Source organism: Poeciliopsis prolifica, unplaced genomic scaffold (assembly GCF_027474105.1).
Source record: "Poeciliopsis prolifica strain line A6 unplaced genomic scaffold, Auburn_PproV2 SCAFFOLD099, whole genome shotgun sequence".
In the NCBI taxonomy this organism is placed as follows: Eukaryota; Metazoa; Chordata; class Actinopteri; order Cyprinodontiformes; family Poeciliidae; genus Poeciliopsis; species Poeciliopsis prolifica.
Window position 1 is genome coordinate 741919 of NW_026562474.1, and position 25322 is coordinate 767240.

At 37.0% G+C, this 25322-nt stretch overlaps 1 protein-coding gene across 4 annotated transcripts in view; it reads right to left on the bottom strand.

Moving 5' to 3' along the window:
• Positions 1–226: 226 nt before the first annotated feature.
• nckap1 (NCK-associated protein 1) overlaps positions 227–25322 on the bottom strand; it is a 38625-nt gene continuing 13529 nt past the window's right edge. For 2 of the 4 annotated variants that reach the window (XM_055023372.1, XM_055023370.1), the window contains 30 exons: positions 23475–23585; positions 19801–19893; positions 18587–18643; positions 18321–18463; positions 18111–18201; positions 17774–17911; positions 17566–17614; positions 15662–15818; positions 15505–15561; positions 14916–15012; positions 13314–13420; positions 13078–13210; positions 12872–12953; positions 11601–11659; positions 11339–11484; positions 11105–11237; positions 10330–10449; positions 9260–9399; positions 8961–9092; positions 7771–7989; positions 6413–6543; positions 6198–6295; positions 5597–5690; positions 4888–4970; positions 4712–4792; positions 4536–4629; positions 4340–4456; positions 2406–2515; positions 2107–2196; positions 227–1578 (listed from right to left, as the gene is read on the bottom strand). In XM_055023372.1, coding sequence (XP_054879347.1) covers positions 1462–1578; positions 2107–2196; positions 2406–2515; positions 4340–4456; positions 4536–4629; positions 4712–4792; positions 4888–4970; positions 5597–5690; positions 6198–6295; positions 6413–6543; positions 7771–7989; positions 8961–9092; positions 9260–9399; positions 10330–10449; positions 11105–11237; positions 11339–11484; positions 11601–11659; positions 12872–12953; positions 13078–13210; positions 13314–13420; positions 14916–15012; positions 15505–15561; positions 15662–15818; positions 17566–17614; positions 17774–17911; positions 18111–18201; positions 18321–18463; positions 18587–18643; positions 19801–19893; positions 23475–23585 — 3279 coding nt within the window. In that variant the 3' untranslated portion in view covers positions 227–1461. The remainder of the gene's footprint in view (positions 1579–2106; positions 2197–2405; positions 2516–4339; positions 4457–4535; positions 4630–4711; positions 4793–4887; positions 4971–5596; positions 5691–6197; positions 6296–6412; positions 6544–7770; positions 7990–8960; positions 9093–9259; positions 9400–10329; positions 10450–11104; positions 11238–11338; positions 11485–11600; positions 11660–12871; positions 12954–13077; positions 13211–13313; positions 13421–14915; positions 15013–15504; positions 15562–15661; positions 15819–17565; positions 17615–17773; positions 17912–18110; positions 18202–18320; positions 18464–18586; positions 18644–19800; positions 19894–23474; positions 23586–25322) is intronic. The other 2 variants (XM_055023371.1, XM_055023373.1) reach the window with 1 other exon arrangement.

Here is a 25322-nt window from a genome sequence, read left to right on the forward strand (position 1 = left end):
CATGTGGGCGCTCCACCTGAGCATCACGCTAAGATCGCAGGATAGTTAAAAGGTTAATCTGCTGTTTATACAAGGACCTCTGAATAAATAAACAGTATATATAAGATAAAAATAAAAAATATATATACATGTGACAACTAAAATAAAATAAGTCCCTTTAAATCCTAATACCAAACTGTAAACATACAGCTGATAAGAAAGAAGAATCCAGTGAAAACACCACCAGGAGTGTTTACATATATATATTTATTTAGTCTTATTGCAGCTCCAGGTTTTTGTAGTTTCACAGGTCAGAGGTGGATTAGCATTCGAGTTGCTTTTTCATCAGAGGAACTAGTTGAATTTATTTCCTGTTAATAAAGTTAAGCACAACGGATTAATAAAACCTCGGAGTGTGGATGCTCAGCTTTCAACTTCACGAGTGTAAAAACGTGGCGAGGAAAACACCATGTCTGCTCCGATAAGGCCCTCCGAAGAGGGAACAGCTGAGGGGAATGTCTGCAGCCGTTCCTGTCATTTGTTCCCTCAAAGTTTTTGTTCCTGCTAACAAAGCTGCCGCACAGTCGCACTTAAAAAAAAAAAAGGCATCACACACCATTAATAAAACACTTCACCACTTCCAAGCCCTGATACACAAGATTTTTTTCTTTTTTTTTCTTTTAGTGTCAACACATTTGGCAAATGGTCATCATTGTCATCATCATAAAAATAAAACAGAAACATTAAAAACAGACAGGTTCAGTTCACATCGAAGTAGAATACAGATAGCATATCTTTACCCACAAAAAGGTTTGTGTTACCACTACCTAGAAAAAAACCAAAGAAAAAAAACAAACATAAAAATGCATCACCATGTTATACAAATGTACGGTTTTTATGTGTATGAAATGCAGAAAGATCGTTAGGTAAGTATCAGCTCAGGACGTCTGTCAGTGTGTGGAAACCTACGAGTAACGTGTTTATCGACGACCAAAAGAACCTCCACCACACATCAGAACCAATGCATTTCCAAAAAGTAAGCATCCAATCATCAGAGAAGTTTCAGCTCGACAATAGAAATCTCAAAACGTCTATTAAAATGAAAAAATACAGAAGAAAAAAAAGGAATATTTCAGTGTCAGCTTTATATATATACTATATCTTTATATTTTTGTTCAATAAAACATTGTATATTAGGTGTTGCAGTGGTCATGGTCCCCAGCAACATCATGGAAAACAATGATAGAAATAAAGACACTGATCCCCCCTCAGGTCATCCAGCTGTATGCGTGTGTGTGTGTGTGTGTGTGTGTGTGTGTGTGTGTTTTGGTTAAAGTAATTAGCGTCTTCTTTAGTGTGTTAACGTTTTTGCCGATGTAGTGTTGGTTTTTAGAGGATTCAGCCGAGGCCTTGATGGGCCGGCGTGTTGCGGTAGTGTTTGTATGTACATGTGGGCGCCTCGGCCACACGCTCGCTGCTCGTCTATGCGCTGGCGCTGATGCTCTGTTTGTAGACAGCGTGGTAGGCGTTCCGCAGCAGGACGTAAGGGAAGCAGGACTCCAGCAGGTCCATGGTCAGGAAGGGAGACTCCTGCACAATCTGAGGGAGAACAGAAAAAGAATAATAATTTTAAAAAAGACATGTTTTAATGATTTATTTAAAAACAGTTGATTGCGTGATCCCACAGAGTTGGTCAAGTTCATTTAAATCAGTTATTTTAGTGCCAGAGACTTTATGGTTTTTCTAGGCTTGAACGCATCACTTTTACTCTTTTAAGAAGTCGTAATTTGTCAGAGGAATATATTTTTATACAAGAAAAAAGTTTCCTTTTTTAACAAGATATAAAATTAATCTTTTTGAATGATCTTTGAAAATTTGAACATTCCCAGTTCAAATTTTCTAGTATTTTTAAACACCACATACATGTCTTAGACTGTATGTTTAACTTTGACGGAGCCAATTAGAAAAAATCCACTATTCATTCAAATGTGCAAATAATTCTTGTTTAAATAAAAACTTAAATATAATCATTTCCCAGTGTAAAAAGAGCAGTTCAAATTATTCTCTTGCAGCCTAAAATAAAGGAGCCCAGATGTGTCCAGTCTTGTGTCTTCATCCTCCCCTCACCATGTCCAGCAGCAGGTAGACAGACTCTCTGTTTCGTGTGGTCATCTTGTCCGTCTCCTGGCCGATCTTCAGGAGGCTGGACGAGGCCAGCTGCACATACAGACACAGACAGACATTTTTTTGTAGCTTCATGAAACATTTGTTACACAGATCTGCTAAAAAAATCTACGCAAATACTATATTTTAAAAACCTTTTTCCAGCCTGAAAGACTAAACCGTGGCGTTTGCGCAAATACCATGATGACATAAATTTAACAGGAGAAAAAACAAACTAAAATCAAATAATTTCTCTGTCTTACAGCCAGGAACTCCTTCAAACGGTCCTCTATGCTTCCCTTGTGGATGGTGAAGAGAGCCGCAGCGATCTGATTGATGGCTTTGGCCAAACAGTGGATGTTGTTGCAGTGGCCTGTAGGGGGCAGCAAATACACACTGTTACCAGGAGGGGTTTTTTTGTGTTTTTTTTTTTTATTTTATTTTTTTAATTGAAATCCATCAAAACAGCTCAAGAGTCTAACTTCCAGACCTGAGAAATGCTTCATGTGGAACTGACAGAGCAGATTAAAAAGTATGGATTTTCATGTATGTTTAATGGAGATAACAGATAAATGTGAAATGGGAGGCGCCGGGGTGGAATTGTGAACTCACAGGACGGCTAACGCAGCGGTAATGAGGCCGTGTACCAAGAAATGGTAGCGGCGAAACCAATTGTCGGCCGAGACGCGGTCTGCATACCGACCAGAGCCGACCCTCTGAAAACTTATTATCCTCTTTAGAAGGCCCTTATTAACAGGCCAGCCTTTCATTTCAAGGTTGTTAGGAGGCGGCGTCTTCATAATTCATCCTCTGAGTGACAAATGTCTTTGATAGCTTATCAAAAGCCTCATTTAGCTACAACAGACGGACTTGACTGGGGAAAATGTTCAGTTGACTTTCACTTGATTGGTGCTTTTATTGAAATGTACAAGATTTAACACATCAAACTGAATAATGCCAAGATTATGGTAAATGTTGCTCATCACTGATTTTAGGCTGTAAGCTGCCATGAACTGTAAAGGGTATTGTTATTACCATTATTGTAATTGGCATTTTAAAAAATCTCAAAGGTAAATATGTAGGGGAAAACATTCAGTCTCGAAATAATGCAATGAAAAAATTTGACATTTTTAGCGTTAATGTGAGACATTTGGATCTTAAAAATATCAACTATTTGAAAGACAATAAAAATTCAAAGTCAAGCCTTTTAAAGTTAAAACAGCTTGATTTTTTTCATATCTTAAAAAGAATTACACAAGGTATGACTTAGTCTTGTTTTCCTCACTGTTTTTTTCATGTGCATTTTGCAGTATCGCATTAGAAACGGTTGATGGACACTCCAGAATTCAAAATAACTTCCTTAGTTTTGCATAAAAGATGCTACACTCAGCTGAGTTAGTTTTTGGCTTTGTGAAAAACAGTCAATGTCCTAAAGTGGAGATGGAAACATATTTGCTGCATAAGTTCTGATGTAGCGAATGTCTCCATCCGCTGGTGGGTCCTGCGCTGTACCAGAGGCACAGAACGTAGAGAAATTTCAAAGTTTAAACCATAGGTGTCAAACTCTGGCCCGCGGGCCAAATTTGGCCCGCAGTGTAATTATATTTGGCCCGCGAGGCAATTTGAAATTAATATTAGACATTTACGTCAGAAAGGAGGCATTAAATGTTTATAAATTTTATTTAATATTTAATATTTTATTCATATATTAAATATACTTTATTAATATAATAATATGTTTATTATTATTAGCAACTCAATTTTGCACACCTGCACTTTTAAGTTAGATAAGCTTTGCTTGTTCAATATTTATTGTTATATTAGAACTTGTTTGGGTCCATATTAAAAGATTCATTTGTTCAACCTTGGCCCGCGACTTTGTTCAATTTAAAGTTTTGGCCCACTGTGTATTTGAGTTTGACACCCCTGGTTTAAACCTTCAGCTCAGAGAAAAGGAGCCCTTTTTATGTCAGGTGTGTGGTGGATGTCAGTTCAAAATCACTACATCTCGTTTATTTTCTTCCTATTTAACTGACAGATTTCAGGTTGTGAAATATGGAAGCTTTATATCACGATCAGTTGTAGGTTATGATCCATGGGAGTCCTGTAGGGTAGCATACTGGGTCCTCTGCTTTTATTTGTTTTTACTTATATAATCTCAACTCCTTTCTGTTAAAAAAAATGATGACTGACTCACCTTCGATGGCAGGGCTGTATTGTGACATCACGTTGCTGGCAAGGGTTGGCAAGGAAACGGCCACAAACACCATCAGCAGACAGGCGATTTTATATTCCTCCTCTGGACTGATGTTCTCTGCCAAGCACCAACCGAACCATGTTGTTAGAAAACAGGCTGAGCTTGTGCTGACATGTCGAGTGTGTTTTTAACGTACCACTCTTCTGGGAGGACAGCGCCACCACCAGGGCTGGGTCAATCTCGCAGGGTAAACCAGCAGCAGAGGACAGTTCGTAGACATTCATGGCCACCTGGTGACGGGAAACATTAACTCGCATCAACATAAGAGGAGGAAGACATGGTGGTGTTACTTTGAGTGTGAGTGTGTTTGACCTTCATGTCGGTCTCTCGGGGGATGTGGTCCTTGAAATCCTCCACCGAACTGACCAGGAAAGGAATGTGGCAAGACAACACCTGAAAGGAGAAAAGAGCCGGATTATCTGTATTTGTCTCACATCGCCACAGTAGGTTTAAAGGTCTGTGTGTGTGTGGGTGTGTGTGAGTCTTACATCTCTCAAAGCTTCCTGTGCAAGAGAGCGGAAGGATAAAATTACGCCAATGATGGTCATCCTCTTCAGAACGCTGTCCACAGCTACAGAACATAAAAGACACTGAACGTGAACACACTAAAGAAGTGAAGCAAATGTTACTCGGTGATGTGTCTCACAGCAAATAGATTCAAAGTACAAGTATCTAGAAACATGACATTGGACAATTTATCCTGATAAGACTCAAGATGATGGAGAAAAAGCTGTTCACTGATGATGACTACCCTTGGTTTTAGCTGTAGCACTAAGTCTTAAATGATATATAAAGAAAAAGGAATGCTTTGCTCCTAATTGTCAACACTGCCACAACTAGATAACAAGGTCCAAGGCTATCACAGCTCACAGGTCAGTGAAAAGTTTTAATTAAAAAAAAAAATTGCGAAGGAGGGAAGTAGTTTATTTATGCTAGCTTGACTTTGACAACTTTAACATGTAGATGTGCTGTGGAATTTGATGTTTTGATTCAATTAAAAAAGGGGACCTACACACCAAACTCTATAACAGATCATCAGTAAAGTGGAATTTGAATTAGCAAATCAACAACGTCTGTGTTCATATTTGCATAAACTATACATCCAACATTTCTTTAGTAAATATGACGAGTGGAAACCAGAGCAGTCATCTTAGACCACCAACTGTGAGGTTAACATGTTCATGTGTCTGTGCGTACAAGTGAGTTTCTTGAAGAGTGCAGCCATGTGGTCCGGTTTGTCAAAGCTTGTCCTCATCTGGGTCAACACCTCCATGTTTTCCACCACCAGTTTCTACAAACAAGATGAGAGAGACAATAACAACAGTTTATGAAAGGATGTACTGGATCAAAACATTTTAAATGATTGGATTTCGAGTCCCTGACTGAACCCAGTTTCTGATTAGGATGTTGATTTCCAAAGAATTGTACTTCCACTTTATAGAATCATAAATTAATGTAAAAATGAAGGATTTAAAAACACAACATGTCCAGTTAAATAAGCAACTGAAGGAAGGAAATAAGTGGCATGGTTTTTAAAGAAGAGACTATTTGAAGCTGCTTAAGGTTGGTCAATATTGAGCGCAAAATAATCTCAACAAGGAGATTCCTCAACTCAACTGATAATCATTTGTTATGAATGAATGATGATCATAGAGAAGAAAAATGTCAACTTCTTAAAGTTCAAAGTAACCTACATGGGATACCTCACATTCAGAGATGTAATGTGGGTTTAAAATTGCTGAATGTCTGAAACAAATGCATCCCAATCCTGAAAAGTATCTTCTGTGATTTTTATTACCTTTAGCTCAGCAACCTGTGATGAGATGTGCCACATCAGACTCTCGCTGAGAAACTTCATCCCGTATGGCCCCAACAACTCAGAGAGGGAACGCATCTCTGAAAAACACAATAAAAACATACGAGTTCATTCCCATTCATGCTTAACCTCTTCCCTACGTACGAACACATAAAGAACAAAAAATGCGAGACATTAGGTGGAAAGCATAAGGGTACCAGAGATGTCAGAGTATTCCTCGGCATTGAACGTCAGTTCATTCTCGGTAGGCAGGTTGACGAAGGCCTTCATGGCAGGGAAGTAGGCAATGTGTCCGTTACTGACCTGACGGAGCAAAGTTTCCAAGTACCTGCATGGACACAGAACAGAAGTTCAGTTCTCGCTTCACTTAAACAGAATAAGGTACAAAACCGTTTATTTACTAGGATGGCGTACAGGGCCATACAAAAAAAATATATAAAAAATCAAATTAAGAGAACAAAGTTATAATATTATGAGCATAGTAGTACTAAAATAATGCCAGAAAAATATGACAGTATTGAAAATACGATAATTGAGTCGTAATAAAACAAGACTAAAGCTATAAGAACGTGAATGAAGTAAAAATAATACAAGAATAAAGTCATAATATTACCAAAATGAAGTCACAATATTGCAACTAATAATTAAATTGTATTTGGAATATTATGATTTTATTCTTGTAGTTTAAATTTTTTACATTTTATAATCAATCAAAATAATCAAAATTTGCTGAAATGTAACTGACAACAAGCAGGGAAAAAGGATTTGCTATCACTATTTAGTTTAATACATACATTTTGTGTATTTTGAGTGTCTTACAGTGCAAAGAATTTAAATGTATTCTCATGAGAGATACCTATATATTCTTTTTAGGTTATATTTTTCAGTTTGTTCATTTTTCTCTATTCCTGATTATGTTTTCTTCTCTATCACTATTTTTGCTGTGGAACTGTTAAACGAGGTCATGACTTCCGGATAATCAGTTTTGTGCGTTTGCATTTTTGTTTTCTCCTCACAGCAATTCTGCCCTTAATTTTATCGAAGCTTTGTTGTTCATATTGTGGCAAGTATCTGGCATGCTCCAGGTACTTGGTATGGGTGGTGAGGATGTAAATACATGAATAACTCTATTGGGAAGCAGAGTTCTGTAGGATCGTCATCTTCACTCTCCTCCTCTGGAACAGATGCTTAATTGTTGACATCTTTAATAAACTTGGAAGTAAAAAGTTTTACTTCTGGTAGATAGTCGTATCATTGCTATCAAATTACAAAAATGGCGGAATGGAGTGAAACACTGTGCATGCCAGAGGGGCGTTAAATATCTCATTCACATGAAATTCACCTCAGAATAGGTAAAATAGGGGTCTGCAGATTTCAGACCTGCAGTTCTACTTTATATAGACCATGAGAAAATGATTTACATGTGAAAAGGAAGGATTTAAACCATGACATTTCCACTTTTAAAGTTTGTGATCCTGATGGAGGTGGGAGTTAAAGCCTGACATGTTGGTGACTTAAGGTTGCTAAATTGACTCTGATCTACAGTCCAACACACCAGTTTGTGTATAAGCTGGTGATGGTGGGCTCCCCGTGGCTGTCCAGGTGCTGCGTTTGCTGCAGGAGGACATTGTTGAAAACTCGGGTGATGTCGATGGTGACGTAATTCTCTATGGACTGCAGCACTGTCATGTAAGCCCGGACGCTGGTCAGCAGCTCGCTGGGCTTGGCGATCTCCTGAGTGGCCTGGTTGTACATGGTCATCCCAACTATTGACCTGCAGGCAAAACAAACAGATGGATGGTCAAAATGATGCTTTATTGCAACGTTTATTCTGTTCTCTCTCTTGCTTTCTTTCAAGCGATATAATAAGCAATCATTCACACTTCTTTATTAATCATGTAGAAATTCATGTTTTTACTATCTACTGATATTTCTCTAGCACTAAACATCATACAAAACAGAAACATTTTCATTGAAGTCTCATTAGATTTATATGTATGCTTAAAAGTGGCAAATAGATACATCATTAATCAAATGCAACATTAAATAAATACTTGTTTAATTAAATATTTATTTAAAAGAAAGTGAAAATCATGCCAGCCATGACATATTTTATAAAAGAATGAGGCTGAGCTGGTGGAGTTCAACAGATCAGTGTTAGCCCCGCCCCAGACATCCAAAATTCCTGCAGCAACAGGAATCATAACATTTATGTATTTCTTCATCCATTTAATGAATAATTAAATGATGTTTGTATTCATTTAATTCTGTTCCTTTCAACCCTTCATGGAATACAACTTTTTGTAGAAATTGATTTTCATCCTAATTATGGATATTATTATCACTACTTATTTGTATAATTATTTTAAGTCAGCAGCAAAAATTTCATTCATCTCAAAAATTTTCCAGTTGTAAAAACCCTCTCTATAAGTCTGAATGGTGGACTTTTTTGGGGGGTTGGAAGTAACCTTATAAGATCTCCCAGATGTATTGGCAGCAGCAATGTTCACACACAGGAATGTCAACATTCTGCTTCAACATCAGCATTTAGCTTCAGTTTTAATCCATCTAATGTTGCAATTTAACTTAAAAACCATATAAAATTGTTTTTCTTGACTGTGCTTAGATTTTGTAAACAGGCTGCAGGCTCAGAAACTCTAAACTGAACAAAAGTAACAATTTCTTTACAGTTTGCTCTGTGTGTGCGTGTGTAGGTGTGTGTGGGTGTGTGTATAGCAGTTTTACTTTGTGAATCGGATCTCCAGGTGCGAGGTGAGGTACTCTCTGGGTGTGAACGTGTGCTCCCACACCACCAGGTTGGGGACGTAGTTGATGGAAAAGCAGAGCTCTGATAGAGCTGTATGGAGTTTATCCAGACTGGAACAATAAAGAAAATCAGGAAGTCAAGAACAATCACTATTGATTATATTAAAGTCAAATTAAAGGCATATTGGCCAAAGTGTGACAATAAAGTCACTGGACTATAAATGACATAAAAAGCAAGACAGTCCGGTAGATGGACAGTATGTGGTTTTGGTACTGACTTGGTGACCATTAGCCGGTTCTTCCTCATACTCTCCACTCCGGGTTTTTCCCTCTCCGGCTCCCCCTTCTTTCCTGTTGCCTTCTTGCTCTTCTTGTTTACAGCCTGGCTGATGGTTTTAGCGCAGTGTTTGGGCAGCAGCTGACGGAAGAAAAGGAACAAAGAGTCAATAACCAGACTTGACATTCCTGGTGCTTTGCTTGAAATGTTGCCGTTTCAATATTAATGCACCATCTGCTTCAGAACTGGAAGGCCAAATAGGCCTGATTAAAACTGACAGACGTTAAAAATTCAGACAATCCTCACTTTAAAATGTTGAGAAATACAATTGCCTGCTTTGCTATCTGTCAGCGATCACTGCTGGCTAAAATGTTAGTTGCACTAATCTTAAAAAGCTAATCATAAACATTAGCGATGCTACTGCTGACTAGCCCTAACCCCTTTCTGTGTTTCTGCTAAATAGAAAAAGGGGCATTACAGTATACCCAGTCAAGCATGAGCATTCTGCTAAATAGAGAAGCTAATGCTAAAGCATGACTGTTGTTAATGTACACTGATGTAGCCAACATGACATCATTTTAAGTGGCTTAATGGAATATTAAACAATGCAATTTTATAACTGGTGCAGAAAAAAGTAAGAAAAGCGAACTTTACTACATAAAAGGAAGCTTAGCTCTGATATTTTCTGTATGCCTCTTGTGAAGTTTATAAAACCCAGAAAAAAAACTGTAAGTCATCATGATTGAAATTTAACATTTACCACTAAACATTTGATAAAACACACAAAAAAAACCAGCAAATAGTAACCGTAATGGTAACTTTGCTATCATTTATACTGGAAAACTGCATCTGTCAGATCTGGTTATTTGGCACAAATGAGTCAATCAGGGTTTAATAATCAACTCTGTGTCCTGATTTTGGAACCATTAAATTGCACTGAGAGCAACAGCTTCCTCTTTCAGGTCTATAAAGCGCTGCAGGTTAAATTATTCGATGTTAGCCACTGATCTTATCGCTCTCTCGGAGAGACAGTAAATAGAAGTATTTCCGCAGTGGTCGAAGTGTTCCCACCTGGTCGCTGAGCGTGCACTGCTCTGTGCAGATATCGGTGATCAGGTTTCTGGCCTGCTTGGCCATCTCATCCAGGAACATGTTGCACAACGACAGGCTCCGGTCCCCTATGTGGTGACGCTGGAAAAAGACGACAAACTCTTACCTGAAGTTCATGTTGATTTTAAGCAGGTTGATTTCTACTATGCAAAGTTATGCACCCTGCTAAGCCTTTTTATATAGTTTTTTCTCTCATTACAAAAACAATATTCTTGTTTTATGTGGCAGAACAAAAAGTAGCTGAACATCCTCAGGTGAATTGTTTCCAACTATTTTTACCAGACATAAACCAAACCAATATTAATATCTATATCACTCCTGTTATTTACAAAAATTCTAGATCATTTATCCGATACAATGTATCTGCTCCATAAGGACAGATCTATTCAGTCTAATTCTATGCTTTGTGCTCTGAGAAACTTTATGATTTATTTTACATTTCTGTTGTACTGCTAATTGCTCTCACCAAACAACTTAAAGCTGTTTTCGCATGTTTGATCAAGCTTGTGAAGCTGTTGGTGTATTTATGTGTTCTATACTGAAGCAGAGTTGTCAAATAAATGTATAATTCAGTTCATTTATGTCTGTGTTTTAATTCAATTCAGCTATTAGTGTTATTGGAAGAGAAAAAAGTGGATTGGTGCATGCCTAATTTCTACAATTAAAATTCTAAGATGATAAAAAAATAATTTTTAAACATTTTCACCAATAAACCCCAGGCTGTCGGCTCTCTCACCTCTTCAGGACAGAGCTCATGTGTGCAGGACATGAAGTGTGCGCAGAGCAGAGGGAAACAGATGGAGTGGCGGCTTTGGGAGGGAAGCTCCAAGCACTGCTGGAACATTTTTTCAAACGCACGGCTGTAGAAACTGCACACATAATAATATATTATTTTTAAAAAGTAAGGGATGGTTATAAGTGAAATATTTTTAATCATTAAAGGTATTTTTTGTCAGGTTTGGTGACTCACCAGAAGATGGATAAGTCCGACGTCTCCACCAACATCTCTACCAGAGAGTCAACCATCTTGGTGTGGAAGATGATGGTGTTCATCATCTTGCCAAGCTCCTTGTGGTCGGCTATACCGAGGCTAGCTTTAGAAACACTGGTGTACGCCTGTGAGGGGAGCGAGGCAGGAACTGAATAAAACAACATGTGAAAAAGGCCCAGGAAAGCAAACAGAAACAAATCCCAAACCCAAAGTAGAAAAGTCTCCTCTGGGCTGTTTTTACCTGCAGTCTGAACCAGTCCAGTCTCATCCCCCTGAAGTCAAACACGTCTCCATCTTCCACTGGAAGGCAACAAACGGTTATTTAATAGACCCAACATCTCTTTAAAAGCTGAGCTCTGTTTCACAGTTGTAGAAATTGTCATCTAAGAAAAATACCAGACTTAGTTTGTAGAGGAAATTTTTCATTGTTTTCTAATGTACAGAAGACATTTGAAACCTTTTAAAACATTTTAAAGATGATGTGGCAAATGAACGCACAGACCTCGATTATGGTTCCAATAAAACATTAAATAAAGAAATAAAAAAAGAAGAAATAGGTGAGCCATGAATGAAAGGAGACAAAATTTCTAATTGGCCAACAAAAAAACTAACAATAAAATAAATCTCAATGAAAACACATTACGATAAATGGAATCCTGGCTTTATAGGAAGGAAGGACTGCACAGCAGTTTTGACAACTAATAACTCAGGCGATGAATCAATTGAGGTAAAAGATTCTGTTATGTGAACATAAAAGTTCTTGGTCCAGAAGATGTTTTATTGTTTAATACCAAACATCTGCTGGCGATAATTCAGTTAATCAATAGTGGATGTTTCTGAATGTTATACTGCCTCTTCACTCAAAATAATGAGCTTCATTTCTCTCAGTGTGTGAGCCAAATGAATGACAGAGGTTGTGTTGATATGTTGAATTTCCTTCTAATCTGCAACTGAAGTGACTTGGACCAACATATTGTGAAAAATTAGCTATGGACAACAAGGCTAAGGCAGTGTTGAAGTAGAAGTTAGAAATACTGCCACCTGCAAGTGGGAGTTAGCATCATTTAAATTAAACCCAATGTTTTTGACAATTTTTACAGAAAATTTGCAATCAACTCAAAATTACGCATTAGCATAAAACAAATGCAGGGAGCTGTTTATTTTGCATGAATAAACAGCTCCCTCTTTAAGTATTAAGTACTATCCACTTAATACAAAATATACTCAACTAGCCTGTAAGGAAATGTGCTAGTCACATTTTTAAGAGTGGTATTTTGTGCTTGTGGGATCTTTTGTAAATGAACATCAAAAAAACCATAACCACAAAATCTGTCACCAATAAAAAATCGTAATGAATTTCTAAAATCTTTTGTCAATTTCATTCTAATTGTAATATATCGATTCATCACAATTACTTATATTTATACTGTAATTGCTCATCTCTAGTGTTGGTGGTGCATCAAATATGACTCTTATAAGCTCACATTCAATTAGATGACTTCACTGTCTTACCTTGTTTGACGCTCAGAGAGGTCATGGTGTTAACAAATGAAGACATGATTATAGATTCATCCTCTGGACAAACAGACAGGTTCTATTTAATAAAACCCAGACAGAGAACTGAAGTAAGAACAAATGTTTACCAGAAAACACTGACTGACTGCTAAACATGTGAACATAAGGAAGCAGCCAGTTATCAGCCAACATTTTCTCCCTACCTGTACCATCTCATTGAGAACCACAGCGTCGAACCCAGACAGGTACTGGACGTAGTATCGCTGCATCACAGGGCCGTACTTCCTGACGTGAGCTCTGAGCTCCTCCATATAGAAGATCAGCTCTGCAATGTGTCTGAAAAATACACCGAAACTCATCAGGCCTGGAAGAAAAACAGCAGCTAACCAGCTGTAAGGAGAGTAAACTGTGTCTGTATATGGTTAATTAGTGTGCATACTTGTCTATGAAATCATCGGTGCTTTTCTTCTGGATGTTGTCTGCGTGTCGTAGCAACCAGATGATTTCATCTCGGGCGAACGACAGTGCCATGAACACGAATAACGCCTAGAGGATCCAGACCACAGAGACTCAGGGAGGGAACAGGAACCCATCAGAAAATACTTCCAAGAAAATATATATTGACCAAACAAATCAAGAGAGTCTGAGTATATGTGGACGATACGGCTGAAAAATGCATCACGATATAAGCGATTCACATCAGCCAATATCAATGATTATTGATTAGTTTTTGTTTTAAATATCTGAAATGCTTACCAAGTGATTTAAGTCCAATCCAATTATTCATCTGATAAACCAAAAGTTAAACAGATCTGCCCTTCTCTCTACTGATGTTGAGTCCAATAGAAAGGCCTGAGCTTTTCACATGTTGATGTTAGAAATATTTTAATCACTGCAGATGCATCCTTTACTACAAACGATCAAGCGTTCACTCAAGGAATGTTATCGAATGTCACGCAATAAGATGTTATTTTGTTAGTTAAAAAAGACCTTAGTTTGGTTATCTGCATCTATTAATGAATTTCTAATATTGTCTTAAAAAGGCTAAAATGAAAAATCTCCAGAATTTGCCAATTTTTACAAATTTGATAAACAATTAATAGTCCAAATAAATCAGTCAGCTAAAACTAAAATGATTGGTAGTTCCAACCATTGAATGGAGTCAATTTTTAATCAGCACTAGAAGCTTTGAAAAACAATATTTAAACACTACTTTTGCAACTTTACATAGCATTTAAATTAGTTTTTAGCGTTTTTTCTATTCCTACAAAATTTTCAAAGGGTTTTACAGTCAGAGAAAACATTTTAAAATAATTCTGTTAGTCTATAAATCACTGTCAGTTTAGCACCATAATACATTAAAGATCTGCTGTTGTTGTGTCAACCTTCTGGACCTCTCAAGTCTCCTGGTTCTGGTTCTGCTCTGCATCCAGAACCAGAGCCAAACATGGAGAAGCAGCATTAAGCTTCTATGCACCACAAATCTGGAACAAACTTTCAGAAAATTGTAAAACAGCCAAAACTAAAGGCACTGAGTACCTTTAAATCTAGACTTAAAACCCAGCTGTTTAGAGTTGCTTTTGAAACATAATCAATGTCACATTAATCAATAATCTGATGTGTACTGGTGATTTTAATGATGGCACTCAACAAAATGTTTACTGGTTTTTCTTAGTTGTTGACTGCACAGTGTATTTTATGACTTTGTATTTTTGTGTTTGATGATATAAAGCACTTTGAACGGCTATTATTTTAAATACAAGGTGACAACTCTTCCCACCGAGCCACAGCGTTTTATATTTGATCCAAATACTGAAGAAACAAGCAACTAAATGTGATTATAGTCATAGTTAAAATTGGCTCCATAAGATGTCTTCAGTGCCAAAAATCACATTGGGACCGAATGTTTTTATATTGTGTAAAAACAGTGCACTGGGAAAGAGAACCACAGCAGCTGAAAATGTGACAACTTTGTTCCCCAATCAAACAGAGTCATCTGAACTATCAGGTGTGAAAGCACCCTTAGGGGATGTGATGTTACCTTTGGGCCTAGAAGTCCAGGCTGGTCGGCTAAAACAGTCGCCAGCTCCTTCAGAGCCGATCGGAGAAACTTGCGCCTCTCTCTGTGCATGGAGCCTCTGCAAACAGAGACAGACACACACACCCACACACACACAGAGGCTGTCAGAGCGGCACTCTCAACACAAGAGGCATGATTAAAACGGCATTTTTGACACTTTCAGGACAATCCCGAAGAGGAGAGAAAGGAAGCAGAGGATGAGTGACAGCAGAACAATGAGAGTGGAGATGAAAGAGAAACATGGCAGAAGTAATAAGGATAAAAGCTGTGATGAGACAAAGAAGGGAGGATAAAACAGGGTAAAAGAAGGTGATATCTGAAAGTTAGACTCCCTCCAGAAGACTCAGCGGGGAAGAAGAGGAGCTGAAATGACAGGTTTGAAAAAAAAATCCCAACAAAGCCATAAAGAGAACAAGAATATAAATTAATAATACAAAAAATGTAGACTGTGCAAGGGAGAAAATAAAACTAAAATGTAAGATTTTGTATGTTTAAAGTTTCAGCTAAGATATGATGAAAGGAATCCTAACAGGATTATAGCTTCACTTACGCATGAGACAGCGCCTGTTCTTTGCACTCTCTGATGTCGTTGATGCGTTTGTTATACCTGTCGAAAAGCAAAACGAAGGAATCAAAAATCTTCCTACTCCTTTAGTCGCTGCAAGAGTGAAACTTTCGAAATATTTGTCACATAGCGGCGCTCCTACCCTCTGATGTTGACGAACAGATCTTCTGCGGCCTTGTGGATGTGGAACACTTCGTCCCTAAACAGACAGAGGCAGGTGGAGCTCTGCAGGGCCAGTTTCCATAGAGACAGGGCGGCCGCGTCGCTGTTCAATGCGGCGTGGCACAAGATAAAGCCGACTGCAGGGAGAGCATAAAGGGAGGTTGAGTTACTTAGACTTTTAATTGGTTGTGTTTGCCCCTGTCCCCTGTTTTAGGCAAACACCAGTGGTGATCAAACATCATTTGATTTGGTTTTTCAATTTTCAGAAACTGTGTGCTAAGAAGTTGAGAAAGATTATCCCAAGATCTCAAACAAAAATTGATCTAAGATTATTGGTAAAGAGTCTCTGACCAGACATGACTAAAGTTTTGCCACTGGTTTCTTATCTTAGATTTTTGTGTGGTTTTGAGCAGTTAATTCCCATTTTTCTGTCAGAATTAATTCAGAACTTCCAGTTCAAAACTTTTTATTTGCCAAGTTGCTGCTGTAAGGTCATTCAACAAAATGTTGACATTTTTCTTGAAAAAGTATGTCTAATCCAGTGGGTGACCAAGCTAAGCATGCTAATTGTTAGCCCCTCTAATGCAAACCCCAACTTAGCCATGCTAATGGACAGCAGAACGAGCAGAATAAGATACTAAGACACTAGTGTCTTATTCTAGTATCTATACTAGTATGAGATACTATACTTCCTAGTACAAGGTACATGAGAACCACTGTCTCTGTGTATATTCTCTAAATTTCAGCATGTTCCACAATAGACAGAGGCTGACAGCTTGTTTGCTGTAATACAAACAGCTATTCTTGTCTTTAAAAAAAAAGCGAAATAAACCAGTCAGATTGTAGTTAATTTCACTTTTGTCAATTTGATAAAAGTGAGGTCATGCGTACCTGAAAATCTGAGTATAAATGATAGAAAGTACAAAAGCACAAAACAGAGAAGCAAGGAAAAGAAGCAGTATGCACAGAGGAGTATCTTTTGACTGTAGCAGGTTGAAATCACAGCTAAAAGGGCTCTGGGGAACACAAGCTATCTAGGCTCCTTACATTTTCAGTCTACTTCATTTAGTAATGACTTCTGAACTTTTCAGTGTGGAAGTCACTTTTGCTAGTGCACTTGTAGTGCTTAGATTTTCCAAATATAGAATTAGTTGAGCAGAAAATAGTTGATTCCAGTCAACCACCCGTCACTAAGTGAATATCTACTTTTGGCAGGCAATAAAAGTCGGCATAACGTCATCTACTGACCTGGCATGGTTGTTTTAGTGTCTGGTAAATTTTCTGTATCATACGTTTCTTAAATAAACATCTATTGTTAAAAAAAAAAACAATAGACATAGCAGAAGTCAGGACAGTCATCAGGATACATTTTGCAGTCCTTTCAGATCAGTCAGTGTAAATTGATGTTTACAAATATGACAAGAACAGCTGCAGACAGATTCCAACTGCCCAACTGTAAATAATATTGCAAAATTAATAATACAAAAGTATCAAGACATTTAAAGTTAGTCTTAAAATCCATCTATTTTACTTGGCTTTCAACTCCAGCGAGATCTAGTTTTACATTGTATGTTTGTTTTAAACTGTAAGAGTTTTTATTTGTTTTGATTTATTTTATATACAGCACTTTGTATCAGCTGTGGTTGTTTTAAAGTGCTTTATAAATAAAGTTGGTATTGTATGGCATGGTAGTATACCAACTCACATGTGCACCAATTGGTAGGCCAAGCTCCAGCAGTTCAAACAACATTATTATCTGGGAACATTATTATTGAGAGTGTAATGTATTTTTTCTGTATCCAAACTTTTAATAAGATTTTTTTAACCTACAAATGTGGGAAAATAACAGACATATGCATTATGTAAAGCTTCTACAGTACTTACACACAATCCACTTCTCCATTGCATCCAATGACAGATATTCACAAGGCATCTAAAGATGGACAGAAAGTCAATGATTTTTTTTGTCCTACTCTTTGTATAAACATTCATTTTATGACCAAAAAAAGTCCAAAATATTGTTGTCAAAGCTTTAAAAATGTGACAAAAATATATCTTCTCAAAACAAATCTTGAATTGTTTGAGTACTAACAGTGTCTGATTGAGCAGGGTTGAGCATTGTGGAGGGAGCAGAGATTAGAGAGAGCAGCTGGGCGTTCCGCCACTGGTCGGCAGACAGATTCCTCCTCGGATAGACCATCTGAAGGCTGATCAACGCATCCGACAGCGACTGCAAGGAAAGAGACAAGGCAGGAAGGGAATTGTGCCACATTTAACAAATCCAAACTTGGAAGTGTGTCATACATTTCACAAATCATCCAACAATTACAGGACGTGATGCTTCACTTATTTGGCCGGCAAAAGAAATCAACATTTTCCTCCATTATATTAGATAGAATTATTATACTGTATAAAAGCAGATGTGATACCTTTCCATGTGGAACAAACTCCTCCATCATCTTTTTCAAAGGGTTCTCGTAGTCGACGATCATCTGACCCAGCCTGGGGTATTCTCTGTCACTGAAACACAAACAGCTTCAGTTACCATGGAGATAATAACCTCGATTTGGGTTTATTAGAACTGGGCGCATGGAATCAGTTCTCTAAGGCGCTGCGTTGTTATTTCCTGCACCAGTCACCTGGCACCGTGGGTCATCTCGTGAGCGTAGTTGTACAGTCCTATGATGGCCTTTCTCTCTTCTATGCGGGAGAGGATTATCATCAGAGTAGTGTATGTCACCACCAGGTCCAAGTAGTTCTTGGTCAGGTCAAAGTTCACAGTCTGACAAATAAAAGCACAAAGAGTTGGAAACAATTCACTATTAATAAAACAGATGTGATGAATAGCTTTGAAAGTATAGAAAGGCATTTTTTTTAAGGACGGTAATAAAAAAAAACTGCTTACAATGTCAAAGAAGACTTGGCAGGCGTCAATTGTGTTCAGCAGCTCACACACATGGTCCTGTCGATATGAAGGTAGAATACTGGTTACATTTTCTATTAGGTGATATAGACATAAGCAGCGGTGGAAGGTTATCTATGCGTTTTAACAGTGCTTTTGAGCAACAACCTTTATAATGTAGAAAAGCCTGTTTAGTTCCCATTAAGTGTTGCCGATAATCAACCTTACCTTGCTCCTATGCAACACTGCCACATCCTACCCATCAATAGCAAGCATCTTCTTTTTGAGACAGAAGCTGCATTTAAATTATAGATTAGCACAAAACTTTGTCGTTCATGATGAAAAATGAATTTTTTTTATGGCAGCATCTCCATTAAATTATAATCACGTGTGAATTTGTTAGTTCACGTGATAAGTAATTTAAAAACATAGTTCTTGCTGCGAGGCAACAGTGCTACCAACTGCATCACTGTGCAATTTGCAATATTTTTGGTTAATGGAAATGCAGTTACAGTGATGGTAGGATGAGGCAGCAAGTTTTTCTGGGAATAAAATCTTCTTTTTGGAAGCAGACAGATGTTGGAATAAAATTGACAGAGTGGTGAGAAATTGTGGTTGAAGAATGAAATGTCATTCCACAGAGCAATCTGGTGACCAGTATGAGGAGAAAATGCCACATTGATTCTTTTATGAACTACGACACTTACAACCCTATTTGTTAAAGAATAATTGAGTCTTTAAAATTTAAGAATTTAATCCAATGAAGGACACTAAACAAGATTCACTAAAAGAAAAAGTTGTTTGGCGAAAAATTTTTGACATGATATTAGCTTACAAATGTGACGTATTTACAGATTTTCCCACAGAACGTAACCCAATAGTCATTGCTGAAAATTTAGTTAGTCACATTTATTTTCATAAATTATATCTAAAATAAGAAGGTAATACCTAAGCACAGTGCTATTGGCTGGGGTTTGCAAAGCAATGAAACAAGGAATAGCATTCATTTTCCCTTGGGCTGATTGGACATGACCCCTAACATTAAATATAACAAAGACTTAAATATTAACCTGCAATAGTGACAAGATGGTTTCCAAAATGTGTAATCATACAAATTCAGGTATATTTGAAGCTTGAACAATTAAAATGGTTATAAGTGTTTTCAGATGAGTCTCAGAGTCTCAAGTATCCATGGATGGTGGCTTGTTTTTTCCTACCTTGAATTCCATGACGTCCACAAAGGTAAAATAGTAGAGAGCCAAGTTCTTGAGGATCTCAGACTTCTCCTTCTGCAGCTGAGCCAGCTGTTGCTGTGAAAAACACGAGAATGAATGTGAATTTGCAATATTGTCTAGATTTTTATGCCTACTTTGCTTGCTGGGAAAATAATCTTTCTGCATGGACAACAGTTTTTTTGTAAGCATTATATTATGTTCAAGGCTTGGCATAAATCATTTGTGATTCTCACACAACAATAACCGTAAGTCCCCATTTACTAGGCTGGCATTTACAATTATTTGGCTATTATTGTGCTGGTGATCAGGTGGTGTGCTGACTTGGGTATTTTGATCTAAATTGCTAGTTTTATTAATAACCGTCTTCAGTATATATTAATAGTTATTCTTACCCTGGAACAAGCATACGTCACTTATTGAAAGTCTGCATGGTGGAAACTGAAGAAAAACTTAGATTTTATATAAATTCAACAGAAAATAAATATCTGATGATTGGACTGATCAGATTATGTTTTTTGTGCTTCAACTAGATTGGAAAGCATTACTGACAATACTTAAACACCAACTATATAGTCTTAAAAAGGTAAACACAATAAAATATGATTCAAATAAACAACATCAATATTAGGCATCTAGTTAAATCCTAATTAAGTAATGAGCCAGAGGATCTGGCAAGTAAAACCTGGCATCTCGTCAGCCTTGTCATACACTTGGGGAAAACCTGAGATGCGTTTGTTTTGTAGAGTTCCTTGAGGTGACGTTTGTTGTCAGTTGCTGCAATATAAGTAAAATGAATTAAATCTGAAGCTTCTTCAGTTTCAAACTAAAAGAAGAATCCCGAGGCATTAGCCTGTATGTAATTATAAAGATGTTTAGAAAATGGGCCGGTCAAAGGTTGTTTTTTTTAAACAGGGATCCTACACATTTACAGTCAAAATTATAAACTTTTCCAGATTTTATATTCACATTAAACTGCAAAATATGTCAAATTCACTTTGGGTTTATGGCAGAAAATTCTTGGGAAGGCATCCTTTAAATATGGAACCTGGAATACCAGAAAAATTACATTTTCATCAGTTTGGAAATAATATCGGTTGCAAAATTTGTAAAATTGTCAAGGTGTAGAAACTTAAGATTACAATTCACTTTTCCTAAGGCAACCTGGTTTAAAAGTTATTTACTTCATAAATTATATTTGTGTCAGAATAAGATAATGGAACTACAGACTATTATTCAGTGAGAATCTCGTGTTATCCATTTGCAGTTGTTCATGCTGGAAGAATTTTGCCAAAAGCAAAAAAATAATAATCTCACCACAAGATGATTATTGACCGTCAAGAGAGGAATGAGCAAGATGTTGTGAAGCTTCAATTAAAACATTTTCAATGTTGTAAATTAACACTATCTGCTCCAACACCATCTAAGATCAGAAATGAAGCTTAAAGAGGGAGCACTAGCTGTAGAGGAGAAAAGTCCATGAAATAAAAAGATAGAGGGTGAGTGACACAGCACTGCTGCAACATGGAACTGAACCTAAAATACATGAGCAAATGAAAAACTTTGGTGTTCTCTTTTTTAATCAAACCAATTTATTTTACAAAGTTTTGTGGTCAGCCTGCATTCAGTGCATCCCTAGTGGCAAATCTTGAAAATTGCTATTCTTAGATGTTTTCCATCCAATCTGACTAAAAAATGTCCAAATATTTTAGTCTTCAGAAAGTGTAAAGCTACTAGAGACCTTTCCAAAAAGAGATACAGTCAATATTGTAAAGAAAGGTGGTTATGTTGTAAGAGATAAACATACTATTCACTATATTACAGATGAACAAGTTCCAATTTAGAAACCAATTTTCTGTTCAACCCTAATCCTGACAGGCAAGAAGAAACTGCAGTGTAAACATTTATTTAAAATAATTCCATAAGGTTCCATACTGTATTGAATTCCATTAATTCATATGTAAACCAAGTAGGTTTGTGCATAAAATTCTGTAACTTAAATCACCAGGTTTAAGTAGATGGCTTTTTTAAATCACAAAAAACATTATTATTGTTTATAGAATTTTACAAAAAAATTAAGGATCAATTTTTGAGCATTTTGAATCGATTCAAAATTCCCAGGACTAGAAATTGACCTTTTTCTGCACCTCTACACTATTAATATTTTTTAAATGTTGGATATCATGTATTTTTTTCCTTCCACTTCACAACTATAAACTACTTTGCTTTGGTCGAGTCATATATAAAACCAACTACAGTTTGAAATTGGAGACTGAAAAAATTTGAGAATGTTCAACACTTTTCTAAAGACATGCATTTAAAAAAATTAAAAAATGCTCTTTAGAATTCCTTATTGCAGGCAGCTGGTCACTCAAACAGGAACCAGCTGGTCACCAAGTTACCAACTAGAAAAGGACAAGCAGCTGTCACACAGGTAGTTCTCCAGCCACACAGTCACTCACACAGTGGATGAAGGAGAGAAAGTAAAAAAAAAAAGATTGCTGCCAACACCAACAGCAGAGCAAAGCAAAAAAAAAAAAAAACCCACCTCAACTCTTCAAAAACACAACTACAAATAATTTACATTACAAAACTTAGGTACACCAATTAAAAAAATAACCTAAAGTTACAGAAACTTGGTTCCAAAAAAACTTACCAAAAAGCACAAGTCCGGAATAAGCCAAGATTAGCATGCAGAACACAAACAAACACAGAAACAAAGAAAAAAAAACAACAACAACGTAAGAGACAATCATTGCACAGTTATACTGAATAAAGCAGTTAGCATCACACACACAAACACAGAGTTTTTACAGATAAACAATGCTGTCTGCTACATGATGCTCACATTAACTGCAGGGGGCCAGAAGGCACAAATTAACACGTGAAGCTGACAGTTATTAGGATGAGTTAAAATCTGAGCTTAATTCACTCAATACATGAACACACACACATACAATGTGGGAGAACTGCACTTATTCACACATATTAAACTCCCCAGGGGTTGGAAACAGTGAAACGCATCGATCAATTAAAATTTTCTGGGGAGACAACAAACCTTGCTTCCAATGGTAATCAGTGAGGCAACAGATTGACTGAACTGTTATTATTCTTTGAGTGTGTGAATAGATTTGTCTTTGAGAGTAATTACTCAATCTGCAGAATACAAATGCAGAAAATCCAAAAACAAGTTTAAATTTCAAGGTAACTTTTGCCTAAATAAACCAACATTCAATACATGAACAGAATATAAACAAAAAGAATAAAACACATCAGATGTCATCATACCATCACAACTTTGTTGGAGCCGTTTGTTTTTGAATGCAATATTTGAAATCTCCTTTGTCCAAAATGTTTCCATGCATAGTAACTTTTGAGTCGAGACTTTTTAAACCAGAGGTGAATAAATAATGGTTTTAAGTAGGGGGGCACCAATTGTAGTTTTCTGGCCGATGACCGACCTTTAAAAAGCGACAAAAAATTGCTATGTTGGTAACAGTGGGGTGGCCTCCAATCACCAAGCTCCGAAATTTAAGAAAAACTGAACCGATTTATGAGCCGGTCGATTTGTTGGTTAAGGTTGTAATTACGACTTGGAACACACAAGCTACCCAGACAAAGCCGGAAAACACTAAGCATTCACATCCTCCAACACTTACGTTGTTATTGCGCGTTTCCACGGCAGGAAACTTCCTAACAATAAATTTAACAGCCGACTCCAGGTTCTTGTCGACAAGATAGGAGGGTTTGGCCTTCGGGTCGCCACATGCCTGCAAAGAAGAAGAAGAAGAAAAAAAAGAGGTTGTGAGGAGAAACAAAAATATATCTACATACATGCAATATTTCCCACTGAAACAAAGCGGCCTGTTTGCGCTTTGTTTCAGCTTTTCAGACATGCCTTTCCTTGTAGATCGAGCATGTTAGACCCAGTTATTAAACAGAAATGGTTTAGTGCTTGCAGTCAATCCTGGTTTATCCCATGCCAGAGTTTAAAGAAGAGTGTGGTGAAAGGATATGCTGGCATTTACTCAATTTAATCTTTACTTTTTTTAACTAGACTCTTCTGTGACCAGTGAATTTCCCATTTAGATTCACACGTCAGTAAAGATTCACAGTTTAATGTTTAAAAACTGGCTTTCATTTCTGGATAAACCAGGTTTAGCCTGAGCAAGTGCCTGAAGTCAGCAGTGGTTCTCAGCTATACGACAGTTCATATTTAAGTAGTACTTTAATAATTGGGAAGAAATTTGTTTAAGGAAAAACAGGAAAAAAAAATAAATCCAAAAGAATTAGCCATTAAAAATGGTGAGAACCACTGAGGGAGCTCCAGAGGAGAGAGTTTCTGATTTAAAGTGTGTCTGAGTGGTTAATGCAACTATGTGACGGGTGGTGATTTACAGACAGAGTTGACATGAAATAGGTGAGAAGCAATGTACAGAGAAGAAAAAAGTAAGTAAAAAAAAGTGCTTTTATTTATTGTGCTCCATGTCATCTGTATCTAGATCAGCAGAAGTTTTTGCAGAGCGGAAGCGCATCGTTCATTCCTGTAGAAGTGAAGCAGTATCTGCTCGACCCAGGGGGAAGAAACAGTGTTCATGCATTATAGGTATCATAGTACTGAATGATGAAAACATGGCACATGCATACATCTGAGACAGAGGCCGCCATCTTTATGTTTCTTATTGGATTAAGCCTGGGAAGATTTATTTAGAAAAAAGATTAAGCCAGTACACAAATTAAAGTAGAAAACAAAAGCTACACCTGCGCTGGCAGCTAAAGACACCCACAGCCCAGACACAAGAGCACAATATAAGCCTGGACTTCAGTTCGTATTGCATCAGGTCACAGTTACAAAATAAGTCATTATTAAAAACAAAAAAACTAACCACAGATCACACAATTTTCTACTAGCTCCCTCAGCAATCAGCAACACAGGTTTGCACATACAACCTGAAAAGTGCCTGCTGAAAATAAAGCTTCGAATAATATTATAATAAATACTGCACAGGAACAGATCTGGACGTTTGTAGGAAGATCGGTTTAAAAAAAAGGAAAAAAAAAAGAATGACAACAGCCTTTGACTTTAAACCAACTAAAGAATGCATAGGATTTTACATTTGGATGTTGTCGTCGATCCATTTTAAAGCAAAAATGCTAGCAACATTAACTAGGAAACGTGTACAGTTATCTACAACACCTGAAACCAATTTTACATCACCTTTAAATGAAATTTAAAATGGTTAATAAGAATGCTTTAAATGCTGTTCATGTATCTCATGTTGCTAATTTATTGACAGATTGATGCATCCGAAATGCACAAAGGAGCGTTAAAGGAGATCCTTCCTGTACTGCTCCCAACAAACTCAAAGTGTGTTTAGATTCTGGATGTAATAATAACTCTGTTATTTGCAGAGTTTTGGTTTTTATATACTGTGAATAGCCTACTGTCTTCACACAGAAATACATAAACAATTTTTTTTTCAACAAAAAATTATACATTGAGCTGT